This window comes from Adiantum capillus-veneris, chromosome 17 (assembly GCF_014529385.1).
Source record: "Adiantum capillus-veneris isolate H3 chromosome 17, ASM1452938v2, whole genome shotgun sequence".
Lineage (NCBI taxonomy): Eukaryota > Viridiplantae > Streptophyta > Polypodiopsida > Polypodiales > Pteridaceae > Adiantum > Adiantum capillus-veneris.
The window spans coordinates 54,133,896-54,152,683 of NC_140947.1; the positions used below are offsets into that span (position 1 = coordinate 54,133,896).

Sequence of the window (18,788 nt, forward strand, 5' to 3'; positions counted from 1 at the left end):
ACTGGGACCTGGAGAGAAGGGGATTTCTGGAGGCGCTGTAGCGCTAATAAGGTGATGGCCCCTTCCTTAAAACACACACACACACACACACACACACACACACACACACACATTTTGTGCGTATCATTTGAGCTACATACTTTAGCATGCATGAATGCCTGTATGTATGTGTGCACATATGTATGTGTGCGTATCTTGCTTGACGAGAACAATGCAGTCTGTATCTATGTAAGCATGTCTTCATTTTTGCTTGAAGAGATATGCACATATGCATTTATGCATATCTTTCTTTTTTGCTTGAAGGTATATGCGCATATGTATGTATGCATATCTTCCATTTTTTCTTAAGGAGAAACACTGCTAATGACTGTAAGTATACTGGAGAACACTTTTGTCGCTTTACACAGCCTGGTGCTTGCGAAAGTTGCGCTTGTTTCTTTGACAATGCATGCTTGAATAAGCTAACCATTCAGCTCATAGAGCAGAGATGGCTGAAATTAGATTGCTCTTTTGCATACGCTTAACAGGTATCTCCTTAGTTTCGTGAGTTTCTTGCTGAGGAACTTGGGAAATATGACTCTCTTTCATATGCCCGTGGACGAATAGCAGAGGTTTGCGCAAAGGTACTGTCCAGATAATGGAAGCGACCCCATATCTCATAGTACACTATGCACTAACATATATATGCATCTCTATCCCTAGCTCTGTATGGCATAGGCGCCATATCCTGCTAGTTGCAGATATCCCTCTGAATCTACCTCTCTAAATCTCAAGTTGATGTGAAGATGTTCGTATCTGGCCAATGGCACACCATAACCCATGAGATGGATGTATATCCAGATTCCATATAGCTAGGTTGAACCACAAACTCATCCCCTGTGAGTTGGAGAAGATGCTCTCTATAGAAATCCATCTTCGTGCCCAACTCCTCAATCGGCCCTATCCATGTCTTCCTGGTGTCCAACTAGGTCAGGTCCTAACAAATGAGGCTAGTAATCTCCACCTGTATAAGAGAGAGCAATGGTGCATCAAGGGAGTATTGGAAGGGAAGCAAGCTTTCCATGTTGAAGCCATGTATCTGGAACCATGATGACATCTATGCATACCAGCATGATGTGTTCCTTGTAAAGCTAACTCTCTGGAGGACTCGAGGGCCAATCTAGCATTTCTGTCTCTGGTAGTATATCCCATACGTTGTGCATAAAGGACATCGATCTAGTTAGCGCCTCTATCTCCATGGGGGAGGGGGGAGGGGGGGGGGCTGCTAACTTTGCTCTAATGATCTCATGTGGCATGGAGGCCTTGGCTCTAATTAACTGAGAGATCATAGATACCAAGGGCCTCTCCGTACCTCTCCACCCATCCTCACCCACAGAGGGTTCCCAAACCTGAACCCCATAGAGCATAGCTGAAGCTACCAAGGTATCAAAGAGCCATAGCTAGAGAGAGAGAGAGAGAGAGAGAGAGAGAGAGAGAGAGAGAGAGAGAGAGAGAGAGAGAGAGAGATGCCACAAATAGATTGCCTGGAGAGGGGAGAGACCCTGAATCATATCGTGCGTAATGTATCCCACATGTATATCCATGCACCCTTGCCTGTTTGTCAGCCCTCCCCTCTTGCTGCTCCTGTCCCCGCACAACCTTGCGCTACCCTATGCCTATACAACATTCGTTTGCCCTCTTCTCATTCACACTCGATTATCGGTTACCCATTTGCACAGCTTAGTCCCCTCGCACATCCTTCATAGCGTGCTGGCCAGCCATAGCACATCCTATTTCAGTACCCACTGTAACAAACTTGGACACTCCAAGTCTAGAATCTACCACACCACACGCGAGAAAATTGAAAGTACTAAACAGAACCGAGAGAGAGAAGACACGGCACGACAATATTCCGCAGCCAGAGAGATTGTCCCCAAAGACTGGCGCCTCTTTCGGTATTTCTCTATTATTATTGCTTCACAAAGTACAATGTTTGAGGGTCCTCGTCTCAGCAATGCTCCCAAGCTCATCTGCCTGAGACTGAGGCCCTTGCAATTTATTTATAAGCCATGGTGTCACAAGGCGAGCACCACGTGCCAATAGAAAAGAACAGACTGAACAGACTTTTAGCCCTTCATTAACAACTGAACTGAAAGAGAGAGAGAGACGACACGCGACACGGAGTGGCGGAATTCCACCCCAGAGAGTATTGGCCCCAAACCTTGGCGCCCCCTTCGGTATTTCTTTATATTGCATCAACACAGTACAAGACGGTACTTGAGACTCTGCACCTTCGCCAGGAAGCATGCCAGAGAATGAGCCCTAACCTCATATTTAAAGGCCCTTGGCCTAAAAACCAATTACAATGAAAAGCCTTTAAAACTCAAAAGCTCCTCGTCCAAAAAGCAATGCCAAAAGCTGCCAGCTTTTCGCAAATCGCGTTGGTGTCCGTACAGCAGGCCACGTGTCAACCCGCCACGTCAGCAAATCAGGGTTAGGATTAGGGTTAGGGTTTTAGGTAGAATTAGGGTTTCTCATTTTAGGGTTAGGGTTTTATTAGAATTAGGGTTTCGAACAGAATTAGGGTTAGGGTTAGGGTTTCAATAGAATTAGGGTTTTTGGCAAAATTAGGGTTTTTGATTTTAGGGTTAGGGTTTCAACAGAAATAGGGTTTCGAACAGAATTAGGGTTCTTGACTTTAGGGTTAGGGTTTTAGCAAAATTAGGGTTTCAGACAGAATTAGGGTTTTGATTTTAGGGTTAGGGTTTTAGCAGAATTAGGGTTTTGACACGTCAACAGTTTGTTACACATGGACCTTCCAAAAGCAATGTACACGAAAAGCTTCAAGTCTAAAAGCATCTTGTCATAATTCTTAGTGTCGAAAGGTGTAAGCGCAAAAATCGCGGAAATCTATATAGGTGCCACCAGCAGCCAACGCGATTCGCAAAAAGTCCGTACAACGTTGTCACGTCAGCATGTTGACGCAAATTGGGGGTCCTTGCTTTATTTTAATGTTCTTGTGTTCGATGGGCCTCATCAGACAAGACCCTATAAGTTGAAACAACTCATAAAATTGGACCTTTCATTTTGGCCTCTTAGATTGGTTCTGCAAGTTGTCACAACTTCTTTCAACGGGGCTCTGACCTCTTTCTGTCTACAATCTATCCTTTAGGTCATGCCACGTCATCACTTTGTGACACCCACATACATTGTTGTTGAAGATCCTATTATTTTTGGTTTCTTTGTTTGAGTGTACAATAAACATTGGCCCTCATAGCCAACATTGCGAGCTGTAGAGCAACCGCCTATTGGTTTAAAAGCTTGGCTTGATGAGAGGCTATCACCTACCTTTCTATCCCTGTACTGGTCATGCAATTGGAACCATAGAATCACAGTGGCACCGTCTACTTCATGTGGAAGATGATAGCCCATGACATGCCAGGGTCTGTGTGACACTATTTATTGGTTGGCGTTAATGCTCATATGGTTTCGCGTGTTGTTTGTGCCATTATGTATCCATAGACATTCACCATGGATTTGTGACATGGGGTGCAATCTCATGGTTTCTTCAATTTTCGGGTTCTCCTCTTGCATTTTGAGGAGGAAGATCTCTCGCATCAATCAATAGGGCTAAGGGTGGCTTCAACCTGCAAGCATAAACGTGGAGGAGCAAATCAAAGACGAGCCTAAATCCACATCAAAACACCAAAACCTCCCACCCCAACTAGAACCTCCTCCACACCCCTACAACCTTCTACATCCACGAAACAAGAAAAACAAGCATAGGCCAGCAGAGCCTAAATCGAAGACGAGCCTAAATCCACCTCAAACCACCAAAACCTCCCACCCCAACTAGGACCTCCTCCACACCCCTACAACCTTCTGCATCCAAGAAACAAGAAAAACAAGCACAGGCCAACAGAGGGCACATACAAAGCTAGCCTGAAGGCAACAAACTGGAAACTTTAAGGATCTTCATACAACTAGCCACAAGGGCAAACTGCAAGAACTAAACACTAGTGAAAAAATCTCTCCTGAAGAGAGTAAAAATACCCAGGCAAGCTAAGTGGAAAGAGGATACCAACCACCTCTGAAAGATGGTCACTTCCACCAAAAGCACACTCTGTAACTGTATATCCAAAACCTCAACCACCAAAAGCGACCAGCGGTGCATGCAATGCAGATGAACAAAGTGACAAGGTGCCAAACCGTTCACCAAACACACGCAAAAAGTGGGATCGAAACTTGACTTTTTGACCTAAACCCATCAAATGTGACAAACCACAACAGAAATGACAATGCTTGATGGACAATCTTGCTCGTGCTCTTTCTGAGACTTTTTCCTTTTCGAGAGTGATCCGCATACATCCGTGCTCATTTGTGAGTGAGTCATGTGCATCGTACAATATGGCATGCCTGTGAAAAGGGAACACATAAAGACGATGACGAAAATACAAGAAACCGTCACGAATGAGAAACTCGAACAATGCTTGTTGATTAATCATGCGAACACGAGGTTAGCTTCACTAGAAACATCATCATTCAAACCCATCATCCTTGCGAACAATCACATCTCTATCATGCAAAAAATGTGTGTCGTGAAAGGACTGAGAGTCTCCTCATGTTTCTTTTTAAGCTTCGCCTACATTAGAAATGAGAGGTAAAGAATGAATACCCTCCTCACCGCGAATGATAATTGGAGAGTCACTTTTGACATTTAGAGTTAGCATATTGTCTGCCCAATCAATGAAAGGGTTATGCTCACGAAACCATCTAATGTGCAAAATCGTATCACATCCCGAGAGAGGAGACATGACAAATTTTCTACAAAAGGAAGCTTGTTGAACAGTGAATAACAGATCAAGACAGTCTTGCCTAATGAGAGAGTCCATACCGGCAGTGAAGCCCGACACCTCGAGGAAGTTGTCTGGCTAACCTCCAGGCAGGCTGTCTCTACAAGAGAGTCATCAATCACATCATGTATACTGCCTGAATCAAACAATATAACAGAACGCTGATCCTTCACATGATCATAACATTTAAAGAGAGACTCATCAATGTGTGTGTCAGAAACATGTGGAGACTTAGATTGGTTCACTAAAGTGCTTGTCGTAGCTGTCGGTGCTTTGGGTTCTTTAAGTGGGGTTGTCTTAGGACAAGCCTTCTTAATATGATATTATGACCCTTGACGTGACATTGATAACATCGACCTTCCTTAGCATAAATGACTTGTCCTTCTGGCGTTATGTATCCTCCTATAATTCCGTGTGCAGCTTTTTCAGTGGGGGTTAGCTTAGGTTTAGCAGGTGTTTTAGCTTTACCCGAAGCTTCATTTTGAGAGTTCTTTTTTGAAGGATTAATTACCATTCTTACCGTTCTTACCGTTATGTGGTTTCTGAGGAGTCTGACAGGTACTGTGAGAAGACTTTTTCTCCTTAGGATTTCCTTTGTTGTGCTTCATCTCTTGTGCGAGAGCAATCGCTACCACCTTATTGAGATCCATGGGATTGAGTACTTCGACATCAAACTTGATATACTCATCCAACCCAAAAAAGAATGCCTCTTTGCACTCATCATCGGATTTGCGTGATTGGGTGCCGAGCTGCAAAACACGGTTAGAGAAAGACATGACTGCCTTACCATTTTGCTTGAGATTGCGCCAATCTTCTTTCAACCGCGTTGAGTATCGAGGTGGCATAAACCTCGCCTTGAGCTTGTCTTGGAAGTCGGCCCAATTGAAAGAAAGGGGCACCCCTTCTTCGGTTTACTTTAGGTGCGCGGCCAACTGTGTCTCTTGCCATGCGTGATACCAATTAATGGTATCAATGGCAAGATACATGGCTGCCGTCAAAAATTTGCTATTTCCTGTTTTCTTAGATGTCACAAAGTAAGCATTAAATTGATGCAACCAAGAATTAATAACATTAGCATCCATCTTACCGTCATACTTACTAAACGTCCACTTCTCAGTGACTGGATTGTTGGAGTCTGCATCTCTACTTGATGACCTGCCCACATCTTTGACCGGCTCGGATTTCAAGGTGAGTACATGCAAGACCAACTCTTGCATGCGTTGGTCTTTCTGCGTCTCACGCTCTAATTCCAAGGCCGCTCGCCTTTCTTCGGCTGCTATGCATTGAGCTTTGCGTGCATGCTCACACTCAAGCTCCATAGCTGCCCTTCTTTCTTCGCGCTCGCGATCCATGGTGGCTCGTTGCGCCTCTTGTTGTAGCATCATGTCCATCATCGACTTAACCAAAGCCTCCATAGGATTTGGTGCAACCCGTAGCGTAGATGGTGATGGGAGAGGATTGGAAAAAAATCCTCCTGGTGGGGAAACTTCTTTGTCACCAACTCCACTCTCATCACCTTCACACAAAGCATCCATTCCGCTTCGGGTGATGACCATACACTTAGATCTTGGGTACTTAAGTTCTCGAGGAACTTGGGTTCTTGAGGTTCTTGCGTTCTTGAGGTTCTTGAGGTTCTTGAGTTCTTTAGCTTGCAATCGGTGTTTGAGAAGGCTTTTTCTCTTACCCGAGCTCGACTCTTCCCTACGGGCGCACCCCTTGGCGGCCTTGCGCTCACACCAAAGTTGCTTTTTTCCACCTCATGTCGATTGGCCGGTCGCTAAGAGCATGGTCCGCTCTCAATGAGTGAAAAGAGGAACAAGGGAAGGCTGGACAAGCCCTTCTTTCTTGGGTTATTTGTCACTCTTCAAAAACACGGTTAGAAATTGACACGCCCAAGTGAACTTGGGTTACGTGCAACCTCAACAAGCAAAAAAATTATAGTGGTTCTTTCCTTGAGTGATACAGAACACGTCAAAGCTCTGATACCAATGTAAGGTGCAATTGAAGTGAATGTTGGTATTGCTCAAGATGAGAGCTCTGAACTTGCTCAAGGGTTTACTTTTAGTTACGGAAGGGAGAGCCTAGAGAGAGAGAGAGAGAGAGAGAGAGAGAGAGAGAGAGAGAGAGAGAGAGAGAGAAATGAAATGAAATGTTATATTAACATCTTGAAAAGGCCATAATGACCTATGAGACCTGAAAGTTACAAAGTGGTGGATTTGATACAAAGTCAGAGTAACAAAATAACCTAACAACAGTACAAAAAAAAAACAAAACAAAAGAAAGATATATACTATGGGGTCCTAAGTTGGTTGATGTGAGTCAAGCAAAAACTAAGCAGAAAAATGGGCGGCTTGTTGGGATAGCTGAATCACAAGAGATCTAGCATCGGTCGTTGGCGAATCTCATCAATTTCCTCCATGGTTAGTAGTCTGACCGGGCGTCGTGCATGCTTGGCCAGCGTGCTCCGAATTTTTTGTCGTAGCCTCCGTCGATGCTGTGTAGTTCTTCGCAGTCGCGGGCTCCTGGATTTCCCCAGTTCAATTGCTCGGTCAATCAGTGTGCCTTTGGTGTGAGACGAGGGGGAGCTCTGTTGTGGAGGTGGCTCTTGCGGCTGTCCTGTGTCTGCTCTGAAGAAGTCTGTGATCCGTCTTTGAGACTGGCTAGCCTCGCCATTCATCAGGCTATCTCTGTGTCTGCGCAGCTCGAGCAAGAACAAACCTAGACATTTCTGATCTTCATATCCCATGACACTTGAGAGTGGTCCAAAACCCTCTCTGAACAAGCAATGGAAGTGGCCTCGTATCTCGTAGTAGACAGGGCAACGACATGTATAGTGTAGCTCTGTCTCAGGTTCCATGTTACACAAGGGGCATGTCCTGTCCTCTGTTGGTACTCCGCTGTATCTCCCAGTCTCAATCCGCAATTGGTGAGAAGATGTGCGTAACTGGCCAATAGCACATCGTATCCCATGAGACAAGTGGGTATCCATGTATCTGGGTCTCGCCACAAAACCATCTTCCGTAAGCTGGAGGAGGTGGTCTCTGTAGAAAGCCATCTTAGAGAGAGAGAGAGAGAGAGAGAGAGAGAGAGAGAGAGAGAGAGAGAGAGAGAGAGAAGAATATGACACTAGACGGTTCTCAAACCCTCCTCCAAGGACCCCCCTCTCTATGGCGAGAGGTCTATGCTATAGATTGCACAAATCTGGTACAATGGTCACCTTGAGCCTTCATAAGAAATGATTGTAGGGAACTTCTTGTGGAAACTGGATGGCAAATAATTGACTGCTCGCATCGTAGAATCCCGATCAACGAGTTTGAACCACATATCGTTGGAAGTCTTCAACGTCTAAATGGCTGGAGAAATGTCCTTTGTAAGAGATTCTGCAATGGCCGACATTGCCTTTGCATTAGCTGCATCCCAATCGACACACGATTTGAGATATTCCTCATCTTGAAGGTGGGTGTACCTGTTGTTAGGATCCCTCGTGGAACGGGGCTTCGAGCCGTCGACAATATCCCATAAGCCTTTCGGCGAGAACGAGAATCGCATGATCAAATTCCAATGGGCATAGTTATTGCTGTTCAATTTGTCGTTGGTGCTCGAGCAGGGGGGGCCCATTCTGAAGTTGCAAGACTTGGAAGTAGGGAATCCTTCTAGCACTCGAGGGTGGCCGCATTGGCCAAGCCGCTAAATCTCCAAGCTGATCCAATTCCCAAGCCACGTCCACTTCTCTGCTACTCCCAAGCGGCTCCACGATATCTACTATCCCTCTTTGAAGATCGAGACTCCAAACTGCTTCAAAATCCCATCGATCGGCCCTCAAAGCTCAGCAATGCCCGTCCAATTTGATCCAAGTCAATGCCAACAAGTCCCAAGTCCCTCTTGGCTTTTAAGTCTTCCCTTCATCAGTTTATAGCCAACTGCAACATGGTCCATGAGCTCTCGTATGGTACAAACTTGCTTGGACAAACAATATTCTTGAGTGGTGATGCAACCCACAACCAAGGGCTAGTGCACGTGTGATGAGAAGCCTATATAAGCATGAGGAAAAGCATTTGAGAGATGAACATAATGCTCCGACTCCCCCCCTCAACAATAGAAGTTAAGAAGGCCTGGGGCCTTTCAAATTCCTTCAACAATTCGACAATATCTAGAGTGAAGTAGGATTCCTCTCTAGTTAATACTTTCTAGGATAAGTCCCTAGTCCTAGAAGCTTAATTCTCTACATTGGTTCCGATAGCTATCTACAAGTAGTTACTCTTGGGAGTTGAAATTACAACTATGATTTGCTACTATTTCTCACCTTACCTTGCATCAGCTAAGGTCTGAATAAAATAAAAGAGCATAACCTTTACCTCGATTCAAAGGGTTCTCACTTTCGTTTGGAGGGCCTACTTACAAAATTGCCTCAAGCTAAAGATCAGGCAATGAGCTGGCAGGTAGCTTCCCTTACCATTGTTGGGGACAAGGACACACCGTGCTAGTTGCAACAGAGCAATCTGCATTTTGGCCTTACCATAGCCTTGATACTAAAGACTCCGACTCTTGTGTGGACAAAAATGTCATGAATCACACAAAGTCGTGCCCGTTCTATCAGCACCCAACGGATCCTAATGCACCATTGCTACTTACACAAAATCAAGAAGCACGTGGCAAATAGTAATTCAAAGTACACAAAAACAATGATCAAGTGCTGAATAAACTCTTTTGTTATTAATTATAATTATCAACATTGTGTGCCGACTTTGGCATTACAAATTTACAAGGGCTTAAGAATAGGGTACAAGGCATTGCCCTCCCCAGGATTTAAGAGCTAGCTGCATGTCCGTTGGTTTTATAGTGACCCTTTTATACGTGCCTCAGGAGACCTCGCTCGCATTCTAACGAGTGCAGGTTGCAGAGCAAGCTTTCCTCGGCAGTTGTACCTTTGTCAGAGCAGTAAAAGAAATATCAAAAGGAGGTCCCCGTGTTTTCAAGAATATTTTTGCCTGGAGTTACATGAATTTCTTATTTGAAGTACATCATGTGGCAGAACGGGGTAATTGGAAAATTCTGGCCACTGAAACCATGGATGATTACAATCAAATTTTTTTGGATATCTACCTCTCGGTCTCTCTCTTCAAATTGTTAACCTTGGAAAACCAGGGTGAGCGCTACACCATCATTCTACGCCGCCTGTACACCTACCTGACGGGGATGCCAGGCAATTTCAGGGTTTGCACCATATTTCACCTGTCTTAGACCTGTTTTTAGGATGAGGGTTTCACTTTTGGTCGTGGTTTTTGACACAGATATTTGCCCAACCTTTTACCCTGGTGCACTATATATGGCCTAGCGGATTGTTTGTCCTTAGTCTCGTATCATTCACAGAGTTTGTCATCTGTAGTGATAGGGCTCGCAAGCCTTTCATCCAATTCTCTCTCTCTCTCTCTCTGGGTGAAGTCTTCCTTATCGGAGACTTCAATGCTCGTACGCGCAGTGAGCAGTGTGAGGCATATGACCATGAGGACCCAGAGGCACTACACACTCTAGATGAGGAGGCTACTATGAGAGATACAGCAGACAGAGCTCCAGTCACAGCCTACGGACGGCATCTACTTCGACTTGGCTCCCATCACCGTCTCGTTATTTATAACGGGATGGTCCAGTGGCCCACCTCAGGGGGCCTGACTTGTATGCCACATGGAGTTGCAGAAGGAGGGGGGAGTACAGTCGACTATATTCTGGGACCCAGGGAGGCTACACACCTTATCACATCCTTCACCATTCCACCCATACCCATCGGAGCCGACCACACATACCTCTCTTTCTCCATCACCGGAGATACCATCCCACACAGCTCCACAGCACACACTCCACACACCACCATCCATTTCACACATGAGCTAGCCTCTCTTTACTCGGCCAAGGTCGAACATGGCCTATGCCTCCTCCACCCATCCACACCACTCTCAGTTCTCACATCACATATCTCTTGCGTTCTCCACACTTCAGCCATTAGCTCTTTTCCACACACCACTCACACAGGACGCACTCCCCCCCCCGGGACTATGCCTCAGAACCGCTGGTATGATGATGAGTGCAGAGAGCTATACCGACGCCTCCGTGCACGGCGAGCCTTAGGAGAGATCACAGAGAGAGAGGCCAGACGGCATATGAAGACGATGACACGCCAAAAGCGGCGAGCATTCGAAGAGGCACATGAGCTTGAGCTATACCGCCTATTCATGAGCATGGATAGCGCGACGGCATGGCGCACCCTGCGCGAGCCACGTCCGACTACAGCTATTGAGGATCCACAGATATGGCATGATTATGCAGAGCGACTTTATGAGGTGCCAGGGCAGCCTCCTATCCCACAACCACACGAGCCATGCCCCACGTGCTCCTCCTTCTTTACAGCAGAGATGGTAGAGAGGGCCATACGCCGCATGCAGCACAGGCGATCAGCTGACCATACTGGATTACAGAGTGAGCACATCATTTATGCGGCCTCCACTATAGCCCCGTTGATTGCACATGTCTTCAACCGGGCTATAGGGGAGGGCTTCCCAGAGGAGTGGACACATCACACCATAGTGCCTATCCACAAATCTGGCAACACCCTGGACCCAGGGAACTACAGGACTATCATGATTGGCCACACAATGGCCAAGCTATATGGAGCAGTACTTGAGGCACAGCTCAGCTGCTACGCAGAGACCGAGGGTTTACGAGCTCCAGGCCAGGCAGGTTTCAGACGAGCTTTCTCCACCACTGACCACATCTTCGTTCTGCGCTGCCTCATTGATGGGGCAAAGGCGCGGAAGAAGAGGCTTTACTGCTGCTTTGTGGACTTCCGCAAGGCCTTTGACACAGTCCCACGCGAGAGACTCTTCCAGCGCCTTCACAGCATTGGGGTACCAACATAGATGATTTGGGCCATATATGCTCTCTATGAGAGGGTGACGGGTCGGGTTCGTTGCCCAGGCGGTTTTTCAGAGACCATTGCTAGCACCATTGGTGTTAAGCAAGGATGCCCACTCTCCCCGACACTCTTTGGGCTCTACATCGACGAGATCTCCGACTACATACTGCGAGCAGGGGGAGAGGGGAGCGACTTGGCAGGTACTCCGGTCCACATCATGTTATATGCTGATGATATTGTGCTGATTTCAGAGTCACCCGAGGGCTTGCAACGCCATCTTGAGGCCTTGGACGAATTCAGCACACATAGGGGGTTGACTGTGAACCTTGGCAAAACCAAGGTTATGATCTTTCACACATCCAGTGCAGTGAGGAGCGCCGCCACCTTCACAGCAGCAGGAGGACAGGTTGATGTAGTCACCTCCTATGTCTAACTTGGCATCACATTCACCAGCCTACCAGGACCCTTCACTATGAGGCAGGCTGCTGTTGACAGGCTCACCCGAGGATATGTAGCTCTGGCCATGCTAGAGCGGAGATGCCACCAGGCACACTTTCAGGAGCCCCGCACGAAGGGGTGGCTTTTCGACACCTTAGTCACCCCGGCCTTGATGTACTCAGCGGCAATATGGGCACCAGGATTGACAGCTGACCAGTGGACACAGCTTGAGAGACCACATGTATGTATGATCTCACGCTTGCTCCGCAGCAAGAAGACAGTGCCACATGACATTATTAGAGCCGAGCTTGCCACACCACCTATGGTTGTAGAGGCACTATTCCAGACAGTTTGCTTCATCCAGAGGATGAGAGAGCTACCTCCTGACAGACTTACCCGTAGAGCATTTGAGGCAGCTATACAGCTATCAGAGAATGGGCATGAGAGAGCATGGTACTCACAGATCAGAGCATGGTTTGAGGGACACGGTCTTGACATGGAGAGCCTACCACCATTCCAGTACGACCCCCACTCACCATATGTTCACCTCTCTCGCAGTGAGAGGAACTTGGTATTGAGACAGGATCTGTGGCAGCTATACACTAGGAGAGTCTGGGAGGCACCTGGCTTGGGGACGAGGATGTCAGATTACAGAGACCAGTTTCTCACCATATTGTCTGGGGGGTTCATACAGAGACCACGCTACATGGACACATATATGCCACATAGCTCACGGGTGGCGATTGGTCAGCTGAGAGTGGCTTCACACAGGTTAGAGATTGAGATCGGGAGACATACTGGTGTTCCCAGGGAGGAGCGGATCTGCAGAGCCTGCACAGAGGAGGTGGAGAGTGAGGAGCACTTTGTATGTAGATGCAGAGCATACACTGAGATCAGAGGCAGGTATGAGGCCTTATTCAGAGGACAGCCCACTCTCCGAGAGATCATGGAATCTCGAGATCAGAGACAGCTCGGACATTTCTTACTAGAGATATAGAGCCATCGGGACACACTACTACAGCCACACACAGCTACACAGACAGAGGGGAGACAGTCACAGCTCACAGACTTCTTTCAGAGGATTTCCGCCCCTCCCTCACCAGACACTCAGAGGGGAGTGACACTCCCACAGGCGGAGGTGAACCGGGCTAGACGACGACCACGAGTCACAGGCTACAGGGGCGCGAGCTCCCACCACCGACAGATCGAGGAGATCCGAGCCCGGGAGCGCCGTGCCACTGAGGAGCGAGTGACTCAGATGAGGGCCGACCCGACAGCTTTCATCCGGGTAGCCTTGGCACCAGACCCGCCCATGTACCACATCTTACATCCCCCCATTAGTACAGGATGGAGCTAGATAGCTTGATGCACTCTCATGATTGTACTACCTTGAGCATATAGACATGCATATACCCCTAGAGATAGAGCTCCATCCCTCCTGAGATACTCCACTACCTTACATTCAGTTCAGTTCAGTTTTGTATCAGTTTTGTTTCATTTGTCTTTCCGATAGACGGATGACATACACACCATGTACATTTGATTTGTCTCATAGGCCGATTTCGGCCTGATATAGACGTTAAAAATCTTTCTTTCTTTCTTTCTTTCTTTCTTTTTCTCTCTCTCTCTCTCTCTCTTCTCCCCCCCCCCCCCCCCCCCCCCCCCCCCCCAATTTGCGGGCACATACATGGCTCATAGGCTTGCTGCAGGTACATCTACCTCATGCACACATAGCTACAAAAGCGCCCTTTCACTCACTATTTTTCTCATAGAGATGTTGAAGCCACCACCACACAAGAGATGAAACTATGAATACATTCTTTAAGTAGCTTGTCCCAAGCTACTCAAAGAGTTTTTGCTCATGGGAGATGTTGAAGAAGCCACCACATAGGAGATGAAACTATGAATACATTCTTTGAGTGGCTTGGTGTCCTAATTTGGCTGCAGCATTTTCTTGTGAATTCAGAAGAACAACTTCAACCCCCGTCTCCTTTTTCTTTGTTGGTTCACTTTCTTGGCTTCCAAAGCACTTGTTATCTCCTTTAGGAGGATTTTTTTTCTGCTGGCTTTATCTGTTTCCCAGTTGTATGGGCACATTTGTTGTACTGACCAGCACACGTGCTTGTGCACACTCACATGCAACAGAGAGAAGGGATGCAATCAGAGGTGAAGCGAATGATGGTAGAAGGACCAGTCTGAGGGAGTTGATGATTATAGTCCGTAAACTTGATTGGAATTGTTTGACTTGCACTTATCTTGTTTTGTAGCTATATGACAAATATCATGTAGACATACACATTGTCTTTGTTGGAGGTACCTATGCACTGATTTCAATGGTATTTCCAAAATGTACAGTATCATGACAGGCATACTTGCGAATTTAAAATAGTTGTGCTTTTGACTAATTCTAAGGTTAAAGAATGGCACTTTACTGAAACTGTCCTTTACTGTTTGTATTCCTTTTCTTTCAGGCCTTTCTTGCAGGTAGCCCTTGTAACCTGTGTAACAAACGTGCACAAGGCCACTCTTCAAAAGGGGGTTTTGATCGAGTTTAAAAAGGACTCGGGTAGAATTGTTCTGGGAGTGACTCAAAATCGTGAAGGGAAGAGAAATTGGACTGTCGTTGATCAGGTATTAGCTTCTAGTCACATATGTTGTGAACCCATGTTCCACTTTTCTGTATTTGTGCAACACACTGTAATAGCAGAAACTTAAAATTTTTATCAACCTGAAAGTTAAGAGCCTCAACGTTATTTGATTTACAACAAAATGAAGAATTTCGTCCAAAGGCATGGTGGGGGAACGTCTACTTTTCTGTTAGAGCAAGTTGGTTTAAGGAGTATTTAACATTGTGCATATGAAGTAGGCTACAGTTTAAGACCGAAAGAAAAGGAAAACATCCTTAAGAATACCCAACCAAAGTGTTTTGTGTGGTAGAATTTAGGGTGAGAAGAACATGCTATGAAAAAGAGTACAACATACATTTTGTGTTTTGTGTTTGAGCTCATTACGAAGACCTTTTGGATGTATTTGGTCTCAAGTTACTAGCGCACTAGAAGCTTTTGTGTTTTAAGAGTGCGTTTCTTAGTTTTGCATAGAAGTATTGGGATTCTTCTGAATACTGTTTTACTGGGTGAACTAAGTCCCTCACAATGTTTTGTCTTGTAAATTGGACTTCTCAGGATGCAGACACATTCATTGTGAAGCCCAATCAAGTAAAGTTTGTCATTCCAGGAACCGATAACTTTAATCCACAAGATGTTAGTCGACTACTTCAAGAAGCTGAGCGTTTACAGGTATATGTTTTTCGCTTTATGTAAGCTGGAGTACTTAAAAGTTACCATATTAGTAATCCCAAGACCCCTCGTCTCACTTGATCGCAGGATCCAGCACTATTGGAAATAGCATGGGAGGAGATGCTTCTGGATGAGAAAACAGCTGATATAGAAGAACTGGCATCGGTGAGATAGCAAAACATTTGTTTGAGGACCTTTTTGTCATGTGATTAGTTCTGAATGCTCATAGTTTAACAGATTTTGTATGGCAGTGCAGCACCGGAGAAGTGCTATGGTGCTTACAAGCTAGTGGCTTCTAATCCTATTTACTTCAAGTGTAAAGAAGAAGGCTATTCACCAAAGTATGAACCTAGGACAATTGCACAGGTGTTGTTTACATCTCTTGGTTTTAGGTTCTTTATTCCAAGAGCAATAATGAAATTATGGCCCTGTCCTGAGTTTTTTGTGGAGGTTGTGACTAGCTTTTGACATGTAGGCTCTGTAGCAAGAGATCATATCAAGGACCACGCACACATAGGAAAGTTGATGCATGCTGAAGGGCAAATGGAATCGGAAGCCTGTGACTTGAGAAAGCTTAGAATTGAGGTTGCATTTCACAGTCGTGAAAGACCACCCGTAGTACTTGACACTGTTAGTTCATCAACACGGCACTCTTTTATTTGTGGCGATCTCTGTGGGTAAACAATCTACAAAAGCTGTTTTTTGGACATACAAAACCCCGTGTCTTACTCCAAGTCGAAACACATAGAGATTAGGTATCATGTGATATGGGCTAGCAAGTGCATTGAGATAGTCAAGGTTCATGGAGATGAAAACCTTGCAGATGCTCTCACGAAGAGCTTAACCTCAGAGCGGTTTGCACATTGCATTGAGATGATGGGTCTAGGATGAAGCCACAAAATGCTTTATGATTGTACAAGATGTACATACATAGGCCACTTGGGTCACGTTGGCCGCCTTCAAGTGGGAGATTGTTGGGGTTCAGGCCAACTGGCCGGACGTCCATTACGTTAACTAACCCATCACTAACCTTATTCTTTATGCCTAATAAAATAAGAAAGTGTCACTCACTAAGCTCCACCTACTGGGTGTGTTTGCTCTTCTTCTCCCTTGCACTCCGCACGCATGGCGCACTCCACACTAGCTTAGTAAAACCTCATAGAGAACCCTCCAAAAGGTTAAGCAGACACAAGACATTAGCTAGAGTCTGAGAAAGGGCTCTTCCGGTCCGAGTCTCAAAAACGACCGTGAAACTATCAAAAAATGCTTAGGAAATGTCTCTATACGATATACAATACTAGACCAAATTCTACGGGGATATTAAGAGCTCGATGTCACTTTATGTGTTGAAAAAAATGCATCTATCAATGCATGACATTTTGCAGTGAAACTACTATCAAAGCGTTGCCAAAAGTACTTGTGAAAAAATCGTGTGAGAGTACGCGCGCGCGTGTGTGTGTGTGTGTGTGAGAGAGAGAGAGAGAGAGAGAGAGAGAGAAAGAGAGAGAGAGAGAGAGAGAGAGAGAGAGAGAGAGAGAGAGAGAGAGAGAGAGAGAGAGAGAGAGAGAGAGAGAGAGAACCACAAACGCAAGATATGGTGAAGAGGGGGCGATCAGCCCCCCATGACTACCGACCCAATACAAAATAACCAGATGATGGAAGTGGGTACCCCTCCGGCCTCATAAATAGGTGCCCAAGGGGAGGTAGGCATAGTTACATGGAATGGCGGGTCGGGGTCGGGGACGGGAAAGGAACGGCACAAAAAAAAAGATAGTTTTTTTGGCATTTTTTGACCTACACACATGTCACACACATAGAGCATCACTTTGACACAAATTTACACTAAATAGACCAAAGAGCATGAGTCATATAGACGCAAATGTGCTAATAAAACATCGATGGATACAAAATCAAAAGTGCATGCCACAAGGGCTCAAAAGGACAAGCCTCAATATAACAAAAAGTGTAAAGGGCTAGGTAGAGGAGTAGACTTTAGACTGTAGAGTGATCAATGATCATCAAACTCCGGAAGTGCTCGCTTGTTGAATCTCCCCATTATTGTCGTAGTCGAGGTCATCGGCGACATATGAAGCCTCGCGAGGTTCGCAGTCCTCCTCTAGCTCCTCCAAAAGTGTCTCGGCCATAGATGGATTTTCTTGTGCCATCTCCAACTCAGTGAAGAGATCTGCCTTGTGTGTGACGCTCTTGGAAAGCGTGTGCAAGTTAGCGCTCACAAATACCAAATCATTGGCCCTCTCGACCCCAAGGTGATTCCTCGTCTTAGAGGCAGTGTGGCTGTACACACTCCATAGTTGCTCCAAGCAACTAGTGGTACATGCTTGCTTAAGGACACGAACAACCAAGCCCTGCAAATGTGGGCCATCTCCTCCATAGTCCTCCCACCACAAAACCAAGCAATCTTGCTGCGATCAACCTGTGCATCTACACATCCATAGGAGCCCTTCTTTTGCCTATAGTTGAGTAGCTCATCTCTAATCTTGCGTCTAATGTCACTATTAGGCTCAAGGCGCTCCAATGCAAGCTGCCATCCTTTTGCTCACCTCCTTGTCGGTCTCTTGACGCCTTCCTTGAAACTCGGAGTCAAGCGCATAAGCCGCCGCATGAAGTGGAGAGTAGTATGCATTCCACCTGGACTCACACAAGCCACGAATCTCCGCTTACTAAATAGGGTCAGGCACAAGCTTCTCAAGTGTCTCTATCATCGGATCCATGGCTTCAGACTTTGCCGATGCATGGATTCAAGCTATCCACAACTCGAAGTAGGTGTAGAATGGGTTTGACCATGGCGTCAAGCGTCTTCACCTCCTCCCACCAAGCGGTGTCCTCGGCCCATTCTCGGCATTTCAACCTTATTGCTGATGTAGACTCCGGCATGGCATGGAACTCATCACTGAGAAAGAGGCTCCTTAAGGCTCCGCCACATGTAGACAAGCGGCCTAGCATAAGCCAATTGAATGCAAATCTTGTCTCTGAATATTTGAGCAAGGACAAGTGGCTCCTCTTTGAGAAGTTGTGGCGCACTTTTTGATGGTTGAGCACAAAGGATACAATTTGATTGGCATCACTAATGGTGGGTGAAATCCATGACAAGCTCCCTATGTCCTTGAGGTGTCACGTACACATCTAACCCTATGTGTATGTGGACAAGCTACTTCATGACAAGGGTTCAATTCAGTTCAGTTAGCCTAGCTTAGGAAGTGATCTGGCACTTTTGTGAGTCTGTTCGCAGATCGTGCATGTCCAGGCACTTGGAGTAGATGCATATCCTCTGGTTGCACACACCATGACCATCAG

At 46.1% G+C, this 18,788-nt stretch overlaps 1 protein-coding gene across 3 annotated transcripts in view; it reads left to right on the forward strand.

Moving 5' to 3' along the window:
• LOC147437271 (ribonuclease II, chloroplastic/mitochondrial-like) overlaps positions 1-18,788 on the forward strand; it is an 88,924-nt gene that overhangs the window by 196 nt on the left and 69,940 nt on the right. For all 3 annotated transcript variants that reach the window (XR_015184839.1, XR_015184838.1, XM_086486847.1), the window contains exons 1-5: positions 1-51; positions 14,649-14,808; positions 15,360-15,473; positions 15,561-15,638; positions 15,711-15,839. The exon at positions 1-51 is cut by the window's left edge. Coding sequence is in view for 1 of the 3 variants with exons in the window: in XM_086486847.1 (XP_086342973.1) it covers positions 1-51; positions 14,649-14,808; positions 15,360-15,473; positions 15,561-15,638; positions 15,711-15,839 (532 nt within the window). In the remaining 2 variants the exon portion in view is untranslated. The remainder of the gene's footprint in view (positions 52-14,648; positions 14,809-15,359; positions 15,474-15,560; positions 15,639-15,710; positions 15,840-18,788) is intronic.